General features: G+C 34.8%; 1 protein-coding gene across 6 annotated transcripts in view; it reads right to left on the bottom strand.

Moving 5' to 3' along the window:
* The window catches only part of RPTOR (regulatory associated protein of MTOR complex 1), a 511183-nt gene that overhangs the window by 301135 nt on the left and 197723 nt on the right, over positions 1-12325 (bottom strand). For 5 of the 6 annotated variants that reach the window (XM_031965593.1, XM_031965594.1, XM_031965596.1 and 2 more), the window contains one exon: positions 2375-2550. In XM_031965593.1, the coding sequence (XP_031821453.1) occupies positions 2375-2550 (176 nt within the window). Of the gene's footprint in view, positions 1-2374; positions 2551-8013; positions 8156-12325 lie in introns of those variants that run through there. The other variant, XM_031965599.1, reaches the window with a different exon arrangement.

Genomic DNA, 12325 nt, shown 5'->3' with positions numbered 1-12325 from the left:
GAATAAAACCTAAGAGAAACAAGACATAGGGGTTTGTACAAACATATTTATGGCCCCACTTTTTCATTGTGAAGATTTAGAAACAAGATGGAGTTCATTAATTTGAGGATAAGCTGAAAAAATTATGGCATATGAATATAAATATTATTAAGATATAAGAATGACAAAGAGATTCAAAGGATCTTAATATGAACTAATACAAAATGAACTTTGAAGAAAAAGAAAATTTTATTAACCAGCTACACTATTTAAAGGGACAATTTGATCAATGCAATGACCATTTATCTAGATTACAGGGGTCCTCAGACTATGGCCAGCGGGCCAGATGCAGCAGCTCAGGATGTTAATCCCCCTCACCCAGGGCTATGAAGTTTCTTTATTTAAGGGCCTACAAAACAAAGTTTTTGTTTTTACTATAGTCCAGCCCTCCAACAATCTGAGGGACAGTGAACTGGCCCCCTATTTAAAAAGTTTGAGGACCCCTGATCTAGAAGATGAGGATGAATTATGTTTCCTGCCTCTTACTGGAGAATTAATGAACTCTCATTATAGAATGATAATACATATTTTAAGATTATCTATTAAAAATGTTTTTTATATTAAGTATTAAAAAATGTTTATTTGTTGAAATGAAGTGTTTACTTGGGGAGGGAATTCCATGAATGGGGAGTGGGGAAGAATGATTAATACACCTCAAAAAACCAAAACAAAAACCATGAATAAAATATTTTTTAAATGTACAGCAGATAGCAGATTGAAGTTCAACCAGTGACAGACAAAAAAGGCAAGTGTCAATATTTAGATGTAAAATTTAATGAACAATGAAAAATTTGAATATAATTTGTCTTATTTATCCCACAGATCTCTGAAACATCTAATATGTCCACTTTTCTTCATTCATGCAGATACAACTGTAAGGAATTTATCACCTCTTGCTGGACTTATTGCAACAGTCCTTTAGTTGCTTTCCCTTTCTCAAAATTTTCTTCTCCCTACCGATCTTCTCCTCAACTGCCAAAAGAATTTTTCTAAAGAGCAAGTATAATCAAAATACCTTTACCCCAACCAATAAATTCCAATAATTTCTGATGACCTATAGGATCAAATATAAAGTCCTCTGTCACTGAAAGCTCTTTATAAAGTATCTCCTTAATTCTATTTGAATCTTATTTTTACATCATGCACTCTTAAGATCCAGCTACATTTGCCTCACATGTAATGTTCCATCTTCATATTCTTATTTTTGCATGAGCTGCCTCAATACCTGGAATATCCTCCTTCTTAACCCTTACCTCTTAGGTTCCTAGATTCCTTCAAAACATAGCATAAAAATCTCATCTTCTACGAGAAGAATGTGAGTTATCATTATTATTATTCCTTTCTGCTTGCAGATAACAAAATATTTTGTCTACCCAATAAGAATGAAAGATTCCTAGGAAAGAGATTTGTTTTACTGTCATATTCCCGGAACTTAACAGTGTCTGCCAAATATTAAATACTTAAATGCTTCTTGGCCAGCATGACTGATTTATATATGCCATTCTCTTTTTATATACTTTGTATATGGAAATGACCATGTTTACTGATGACTATCAAGTTCATATTAATAAAAGAATTAACAGAACTACTTAAATTCTTCCTTTATTGTTTAGTTCCTTAAGAAAGCTACTACAAATGTGTTTTGAACAAAAAAATTAACTTCACAAAAATGAAAGGCTAATTATTAAAAAGTAACAACAATGGCCAAAGGGGGGGAAAAAAAAACCTAGATTAGAAAGCAAAAAATAGGTAACTTTATCACTGACTTATGGAATTGTAAGGGAGGTATGCAATCTTTGTGACCATCATAGGAGAAAATGTTGGTAAAATGTTCTGAAATTCTAAGAAAGGCACTAAAAATTAACAAAATAATTGTTACTAATAAAATAAAAAAAATGTTATTCTAAATGAAGCACATATTGAAAAAGATATATTTCACATTAGCCTTCAAGTTTATATATAACTCAAGTTCTAAAACAAAAATCTTTGGTGCTTATGAGTGGGCTAGAGTCCTTTTATAATGATCCAAATTTACAAAGTTAAAATATATTCTTGGTGCTATAAGTATACATATAACTAATCTCTGAATAAACAGGTTCTCTTAATTTCTAGGAGTAAATCTCTTACTCTTGGAAAACATAAATAGCAATCTCAAATCTAAAATATATAAGGAGATATATGTACTTTTATGGCTTTGGGTAATAAGATATTATCTAAGCAGCATTCTTTATAGATACTTAACTGATCAATGCTAAGAAGCATAGCATGGTGCAAATATCTGGGTCAACAAATTCATTAATGTAGAATTCCTGTCTCACCAACTATAGACACTTACCATCTGAGCGCAATTTTGATAGGTGTTGTAAGGCATGATGTGAAAAGGTCAGCTGGAAGGTCAGGGATCATAGGTAGTAGTTCATTAGCTTCACATGCTGCTAGCTGAATGCAGTTTTTCATTGATGGGGGCAAAGGCATCTGGGCAAGTGGATGACTTGGGTTAATTGCAGCTACCTACAGGGCAGAATGTTAAAGGAAAAAAAAAATGACTCATTTGGAGAATGATTTAGAAAATATATCTTGAGCACAAAAGAAGGAATCGGCTATCACTGATAGATTTGGACTTTTCTCTGAAATTTTTTTATGTAGTGATTCAGAGATTTTTTTTTTTTTGAATTCTGAATTGATTTCAAAGGAATAAATAATTGCAAGACCTGCCAATAAGAATATGCCATCCCAAAATTCTTTTTTGTCAGCTAGCATAGCTGGATTAAATTTAGAATCAAAGTTCAAATATGGCAAATTTCAGTTTTGCAAACATTATAATCAGCTTTTCCAATTTGAAAAACAAGGAGTAATTTACTACTTTCTCAAAAGCTAGATAGTGGAACCAACAGCAGTATTTATAACCTAAGAGTCATGAAACATAATAGGTAAATAACTCATTTTGCAGTTTCATCAAAGAAGAATTATTCAATTTTATATTTGTTAAAATACTTTAATATTAAAGTTAAATGTTTTTTAGTAAGTATTCCAATTGGTGATTTGGAACAAGACATCAGGTAATTCTGAAGAAAACATTAATAAAATAACAATCTTGCCTAAATAAAACTATTCTAGTTTCATTACACAGTAATATATTGGCTTTACTGTACAAAAAAATTAATTTACCAGTAAAGCAGGAGTATTAACTGTTCTCTAATTCAATAGGAAGGATGTTAGAAAGCATTGTGAACAGTTAGGCAAGAAAGCACTACATAAATCCAAAATATTATTTTTATTTTCTCATGATTATATGAAGTAAAATTTCCAGGTGTGAAATGAAACAATTAGTTCTCTATAACCAATTAAGTTGCTTTAAATGCAATGCTTTAGAAGGCCAAAATTCAGTTAGTAAATGAAACTCAGTAAATGAATTTATACATATATATATATATATATTTGTGGTTTAACAACAGTAAAGTTAATTCCATCACCTAACAAATCTCAACTACCACAGTCTCAAGCAATCAAAAAAAGATGTGCTCAAAGAATGCAAACTAAATCTACTATATGCTAAACAAAATACAATTAAGGGAATAAATCTGTTTTGAAATCTTGCAGTGCTTTGTGCCATGTCACTCCATTATTTGAAGTATAATCAAGTGTTAACTGCAATGAAAGAAATTCCATTTATCAAATAAATAGTAGTACTCTATCAATGATACATTAAAAAATAATAAAATTAAACAAATTTACTAGGTAATGATTTCTGATTTACCATTTATTTTGTATTCCTAACCAGGAACAATATCTGGGAGTGCACAACAGGTTGTTTTTTGTTTTTTTAATCATTCATAAGGACGAATGAGATTCACAAGACTATATGGCATGTCAGTATACTGTACTGAGGGTTATGTATGAATAATAGATTTCTAGATTCTGAAAATAATTGTGGAGAGAAAAACTTAAGAACTAATTTTGTTGGGGAAAAAAAATTACTGAACTGAATTGAGCAAAATAGATATATATAAGAAATAACTTGCTTCAGAACTGGCCTGTGAATCACTATCAGGATATGTGGGATCCACAAAGGGAGTAATTTATGATATGAGGTTAACACATCAGAGCAGGAAAATCCCAGGAATCACTTAAGAAAATAAATTTATAAAATACCTGCCCAAATACATGTACCATGAAATGGAAATATAGAGCATGAAATAACTATCATCATAGCCAAATGAAGAATGAAATGCTTCAAAAAGTTAGGTCCTCCGTTATGCTCTGAAACCAGACCACTGTGTCAAGAATGTCTTCACCATTATTTATAGTGTTCTCCCCCAGTTCCCAGATGAAAGCTAGAACATGAAGGTATAAGCCATATATCTACTGCTACATTTTTCATAGTACCTCAAAAAAGCAAAATAAAAACCTACAACCTTATTGATAATTCATAGAGCAAACATTATTTACAAAATGAAAATATCATATTAATTTCCCCTAGAGTCAGACAATTTCAAAAGAACAAAGAAAAAAAAACAAAAACTTCTAAAAAGAGCAATTTGGTAGGGAATAATTCTGAGATCTGTGCTCTATTCCCCTTTACCCATACCAAATGCCCACCACCAAGGATATTCAATTACTTGAATAACTAGAAAGATGTTGTTATAATACCTCTGGGGTAATTCTACCAAGAAGTACTTGGAATATCATGTTATATTAGCAAGTATTTAACTTTCATGATGTTTTCACATTTTATACCAACGTGCTCACATTATAGGACTCCATCACAAACAAGCAGGACATTTTTGAAACTTACATGCTCAATAAGAAGAGTTGCTATCTATTATCAATTATTAAAAAAAAAAAAAAAGAAAATTCCAAATAACTAACAGAAGAAATGAAAATTCAAAACAATTCTGGATTTTACCTAACACTTATCAGAGAGGACAATCAGAAAAACATGCCAGTAAGACATATATTATAGGTAGAATTACAAATTGGTACAACCATTGTAAAAAGCTGTTTCTGAATTATGCATACAAAATTACTAAAATATCATGGCATTGAGAGATATAATATATCCTAAGGAGGAGACAGACAAATGAAAAGCTCCATATTCACAATATCATTTATAGTAAGTAGTACATCTTGTTTTAACAAAGAACTGGATACAAGGTGGTATCCATTGGGTAGGGAACAAACACTGGAAAATGAATGTGATGGAATGTAACTGTACTATAAGAAAAGTTGAATATGATAACTTCAGAGAAGCAAAAAAAGTCTTGCATAGGTTAATGCAAGATGAAGTAGAGCCAGAAAAGTGATATAAATTATAAGTATCAATGTAGATGAAAAACCTTAATATAATTTAAAATGAATGTGGTGAAATTATATATATTAAAAAAAAGAATAAGTCTGGCCCAAAGAAGATACATGAAGATACCTCCCTTTGTTCCTTTGCAAATAAGTCAATAGGACTTCCATAGGAAGTCCATTATATTCAGCAATGCTGAATATAATTTTTGTCTGCATTGATTGATCATTTCATATTTTTAAAATATTCATTGTTATAAAGGATGGCTCTCTTGAAGGAGAGAAAAATCCAGGTGATATAAAAAAAATTATTAATACAAATCTATTTTAATAGTATAAAATTTTAATGTCTTCTAGCTTCAAAAGAATTTAACTTGTGTACAAACTTCTCTAAACTTTTTAAGTACCAAGTGCTTAAAATTGTTAATACATTTATCATAATAATGTCTTTCCCTCATCTTCTTTCCTTCCTCTTATTCCCTACTTTTCCCCTGCCAGTCCCATACAAATATTAATTATATTCTCATAACTCAGATTATCACCATTTGCTATATGAACATATATAAACAGCAGGGGGAAGTGACTTATCTAAGGTAAAAAAATTACTTGGAAAGACAAAATTAAAACCTAGGTCTCCTGTCTGTTGGGACATTTTCTATAACAATCTGCTTCTCTCTTGAATAGGGATACTATGTACCAAGAAATAATGATTAAATACTATTGAGTATTTATAAAAAGATATATGTATACATTAAATGAATTGTACATACTCAGTAGTGTATAAATCCATATCATATGACTGTATTATAATAATACAATGTTATCAATTCCTCAACTTTCCAAACAGAGAGCACTGAACACATTTCATTAAAACTCATCCCCCCTACAAGAACAAAAATCCTAGAACACAATGGTACACTTAGAAATGAACCAAGGCTTAAAGTTTACTAGAAATACTGTTCAAATTTTAATACATTTGCTTTAAAAAAAAAAAAAAAAGCTGAAAGGAAACATTTACAAAAAAATAAGGTTTTTCTCTAGCTATACAAACTAAAAGAGCGTCAGGAAATCCAACTTGGACCACTCAGGAAATTACTTCTTAGGTCCACAACCTTGCTAAGAAACAAGATTGATTTGGGCAAATTTGAGTCTAAATCTTGTCAAATCTGAGTCATGAAGAAAGATACGTGAAGTCTAACAAATGTGTCAGAAGACGCTTCACACAAAAGTATTTTGCTGATGGAATACATCCAGCCAGAGGCATCCTTGCAAAAGCATCCAGAGAGTTGCTTTTGCCTAAAAGCTACTCACCTCTTTCATTCTGCATGCTGTATGAAAATAAATGCCAAAGTGGCCTCCCACCAAACACAGGCAGAAAAGGAGGTAGCAGGAAAAAGAAATGAATAGGAAATATGTGAATGTGGAATATGAAGGAAAATTGGGATAAATCTCAGAAGAATGAAGTTTACTGGCCTCTAATCTGAAGTTGAGTCATTTTGAAACTGCTTTGCCTTGATCCATAAGGAAGCAGACTGTCATTATTAATGAAACATTACTACTACTGAGGCACAGTACTATAAGAATGGGTTACACAATTATTAAAAAATATCAATTTCTAGGAGCCAAGATGATGAAGTAAACATTAAATCACCATAACTCTCCCATAATCCCCTTCAAATAGCCATAAAAATAGCACCCCAAAACAAATCCTGGAACGGCAGAACCAGCAAAAAGACAGGGGGAAATAATTTTGTAACAAAAAACTTGGGATGATTGGTAGAACAGATCTGTCTCACAGAGAGAGCCCAGTCAAGGACAAAAAAAAATCCCTGCAAGCAGGCCCCTCTCAGCAAACTAGCAGTAGATTCTTGGCCCTAGTGCAGTGAAGTAAGCAAAAGGTCACACCAGGCCTCTCCACATGCCTCAGCCTGGCCAGAGGAATGGGACAAGCTCTAAGAACTGCCAGGTGCCTCAACACAGCCCCAACCAAACCTCTCTGTGCTCCAATGTATCCCTGGGAAATGCAGAAACCCAGCACCTTAGCACATGCCCTGCCTCAACACAGCCCCAACCAAACCTCTCTGTGCTCCAATGTATCCCTGGGAAATGCAGAAACCCAGCACCTTAGCACATGCCCAACACCACTAAGACCAGAGCTTGGTGCCATGTAAGATGCCAAAGCACTAGGGCCTCCCACAGTACCAAACCCACCCACAGACCCTCATACACATCATGAGGTTCCCTTGTAGGCCTCAGGTAACATCAGTGTAGCACCCAGTAACTAACCAGCACTTAGAGCTTCTGGAATAGAAGCCTGAGGCAGTGCCCCTTCCACCCCAGCAAAAGCTAATAGTCTCAAATTCATAAATAATTCATGGAAGAGCTTAAAAAGGAACTTAAAAATCATATGAGAAAATAGGAAAACTGGGAAAAGAGTTATGCAAGAGAATGATGAAAAAAGCCAACAGCTTGGGGGAAAAAAATTGGCCAAATTGGCCAAATAGAAAAGTAAGTACAAAAATAGAAGAGAAAGTACAAAAACTAATTGAGGAAAACTCCTAAAAATTAGAATTAGACAAGTAGAAGCTAATGGCTCTACGATACATCAAGAATCAATTGAACAAATTCAAAAGGATGAAAAAAATGAAAGAAAATGTAAAATACTTTATGGGAAAAACTGACCTGCAAAATAGATCCACGATTATGTCAGATTTACTGGATGATCTGATAACCAAAGCAGGACCTAGACAGCATCTTTCAAGAAATTACCAAGGAAAACTGTCCTCATGTCCTGGAACCAAAGGGCAAAAAATGCATTGAAAGAATCCACTGATCACTTCAACAAAGAGATCCCAAATAAAAACTCCAAGAAAGATTATAGTAAAATTTCAGAATTATCAGGTCAAAGAAAAAATACTGCAAATGGCCAGAAAAAAAATAATACAAATAACGGGGAGCCACAATTTATTAATTTTTTAAATATAGAGCTACATTAAAATACTATCAATATAACTGACCATATCATTAACAAAACCAACTGAAATATCTCGATGCAAAAAAAGCTTTTGATAAAATACAACCCTTATTCCCATTAAAAAACAAAGGAGCACACAGGAATAAAGGGAATATTGCTTAAAATGATAAGCAGTTTCAATCTAAAACCATGAGCAAGTGTTATCTGTAATGGGGAAAAGCTAGAAGCCTTCTCAGTAAGATTAGGGTGAAACAAGGATGCTCATTATCACCCCTATTACTCAATATAGTGCTAGAAATGTTAGCTATAGCAATAAGAGAACAAAAAGGTCAAAGAAATTAGAATAGACAATGAGGAAACAACATTTTCACACTTTGCAGATGATATGATAAATATTTAGAGAACTCTGGAGAATCAGCTAAACTACTTGAAATAAATTTAGCAAAGTTGCAGGATATTCAATAAACTAACATAAATCAGTATTTCTTTATAAAACCAACAAAGCCCAACATCAAGATAAATTCCATTTAAAATAGTGGTAAACAACACAAGACACCTGAGAGTCTACCTACCAAGATAAACTCAGGAATTATATAACAAAATTACAGAATGGAAATGAGGGGAAAAGAGGGCTTTCTTTGATAGAGAGTTACAATGGTGTGTTCTCCTGTGAGAAAAGAGATGATCTATGAAAGGAGATGAAGACCATACAATGGATATGGCCTAAGGGATTTGGTGCTTGAAATTTGGGATAATAAAGGAATTGGAATCCTTTGGGGGTAAATGTTATCTGGGAGCATGGGAGAATATGGACCCAAGAAGGAGATTTTGAGGTAAACATTTCCAAAATAAAAGTAAACAAGGGAAGCTAGAGGTCAGTGGTGGACTGCAAAATAGGGAACATATACAGGAGGGAGCCTACCATGGGACAGTGTCTTCTCTTACACCTGCAGTAATTAGCTGGTTCTGAGAGTACACCTAAATTAGGGTAAAGCTAAGGATAGATAAGAGAAGATACTTGTAGAGGGCTGGGACTCTAAAAAGGTGTATTTGAATCTAAAGACAGCAGAGCACTTAAGGCTAATTACCTACTCAAGATGTGATGACTGTTCTATAAACATATGGTGATGTGATCACTCTCCTCAAAACTGGAGTTTGCTGAATATGTTGTGATGAGGTAATCAAAGGCAAGGATTGGAGGGCTAAGGGAGAGGTTCAGAGTCTCTCTGACACAGCATGCTGAGGAGAGAGACTTCAGGATCTGGACTCCAGGCCCCAGGATTCATCTTTGACAAGCCTTGTGGCAGCTTGCCTGCCTCCTTCACTTCTCCTAAAGACCAAGGTCTTTGACTGATCCTGAGACTCTCCAGAGAGCTAGCCCGGACATTATATATTGGTGCCAATGTGGACTAAAGGACCTGCACGCAGTTCAATCTTAATTTCAGTGAAGAAATCCCTGTGACCTGGAAATAAGGTGAGTATTAAAATAGACAAGCAGGAAATTTTGTTAAGGACTAAACTAGTAACTTTTGTTTTCTAACTGAAATGGGGCAGATACAAGGAAAAGAGCCTTTCCCCCACCCCGACTCCCACTCCCACTCCAAGGGAGGTCTATAGAAAGCATACTGAGGCTAATAAAGAGGCAAGGTTTGCTTGTAACTTGGGAGCAGACTGGAGAACGCTTAGAAACATTAGAATGTACTTCTCCTTGGTTCTCCAAGGAATAACAATTAGAGGCAGATAAGTGGAAACTAGTAGGAGAACAACTATGTGAATATTACAGTGATAAAGGTCCTGATTCAATTTCTAAGGAAACATTCTATATATACAACATAATACAATTGGCCTTAAAGAATTCTACAAGTTGAAAAAAAAAAAAGAAAAGTTTTAAGAAGAACAGCCAGAGAAGGAAGTGTGAGGAGAAAGAAGAGAAGTGGGAAAGTACTGAAAAAATAGCTGAAAGGCATAGAGAGTTGAGTGAACTTAAAGGGGTGGTGATTCTCACTCTCATAATTCAGCTTCACCTCTGCCAATACCTGAGCAGGCTCTTGACCCTCCCCCATCAATTTCACCTTCTTGGGGGAAGGGAGGAGGAGGAATGGGAAAGGCAGTGAAACCACCAGCATCTCCCCTCCTCCCAACAAATACTCCCCCTTATGCTCCATTACTTAAAGCCCAAGAAGAAGGACAGAATATATATGATTTTAAAATAGAAGTATACCCTGTGATTGAAGAGCTTAACTCTTCAGGTCAAGAAAAAAGAAGATATATTCCTTTTAATCTAGAAATTATCAATGATTTGAAAAAGGATTGCACTCTTTATGGGTCTACATCATATTATTAAGCTGTTATTAGAGAATTTGGCTTTTGAAGTTTTAACTCCTAATGATTAGAAATCTATAGCAAGGACATATTTAGAACCTGGACAAAACTTGTTGTGACATTCTAAGTATAATAAACTCTGTAGGATACAAGCCCAACGAAATAGGCAACCTGGAATTAATATACCAGTCACCTTTGACCAACTAACAGGTGTAAGTCCTTATGTAGATACTTTAACACAGATTAATTACCCCATAGCAGCATATGAACAAATTGCTGCTGCTGCTGCTATCAAAGCATGGGGCACCCCCTCAGGAAGGCAACATAGAGGGGAAGCCTTCACAAAAATAGCACAAGGTCCAAATGAACCCTTTGCTGATTTTGTGGGACATCTGCAGACACAGACATCTGTCATATGAACTATTGGTGAAAATGCAGCAACAGAAATTATGATTAAAAAAAACTTGCTAAAGAAAATGCTAATGAGGTTTGTAAAAGAATTATACTAGGACTAGAAAAGGATGGTCCTTTAGATGAGATCATAAGACGCTGTGGCACACTAGGCAAAAATATCTTTTACACCAGGCTATGATGCAGAATTCCCAAAATCTGAATGTGGGAAGACAGGGTCCCTTTTGGCAAGGGACTTCCAGAGAGACTCGTCAATGCTTTCAATGTGGTAAAGTAGGGTATCTGAAAGCTCAATGTTGGCATAAAGATAAGAGTGAGAAAAAAGAGAAAGAGAGGTGGGAGAAAACTCCATGTTCAAAATGCAACAGAGGCTTCCATTGGGCATCAGAATGTAGATTGATTCAGGGAAAAGGGAAGCAGAGCCCAGCCCTAGGGCCCCAGGCAAAAAAGAATTGGGGCATGATGGCAGCCAATTCGACTCCCAGAGAGACAAGACCAATCAGCCAAAAAGCAATCTGATGGGAGAAAGGGATTATAATTGGGGAGAATAGAATTGTATGCAGCTGGGACTACTGAGATATCCCCTGGAGAGGTGAAATCTGCTCTTCTCCAGTCTAAAGATCTCTTGCCTCCAGGCACAATAGGCTTGACCATTTCACCTCCTGAGAGTGCTTACAAAATAGTGTCCATCTATACACTGATGTGGGGAAACATGTAGAATATATCCCAGTCACTAATACAGGTAGACTGTGTGACTTATCAACCAGGAGAAGTAGTAGCATCAGGTTTACTGATAACAGATTCCTAACAGAGAATCTGGTGATATCTGACCAGATTTTGACTCCCAGCAACAGAATCCAGGAATATTCTGGACTGCAGTTGTAACAGCTGACCCTACTATGCTCACTATCTATATAAATGGCATACCATTAGAAGGATTGGTAGACACAAGTGCAGATTGTACAGTCGTTAGAGGTGCCAGCTGGTCCAGTCACTGTCCAAAGATTAAGGCAGACACCTATATGTCTGGCATAGGAGAATCAATAACGTCTGAAATTAGTTTGAGATGGACATTTGAAGGTGAAACTGGAGTTTTTACTACTTTTGTAATTGAATTACAATTGAATGTAATTGAAAATTACAATTGAATTTGAAAAGACTGAATTGAAAAGATCCCCATCAATCTATGGGGAAGAGACATCTTACAATATCTTACAAATGAGTACTTCAGTTTTTTAGGCAGGGCTGCTGCTGAAAGCCTGCCAACACTCTCACCTGTTCCTATTC

The sequence above is a fragment of the Sarcophilus harrisii genome, chromosome 4 (assembly GCF_902635505.1).
Source record: "Sarcophilus harrisii chromosome 4, mSarHar1.11, whole genome shotgun sequence".
NCBI classification, from domain to species: Eukaryota; Metazoa; Chordata; class Mammalia; order Dasyuromorphia; family Dasyuridae; genus Sarcophilus; species Sarcophilus harrisii.
This window is presented reverse-complemented; position numbering and strand designations above follow the sequence as displayed.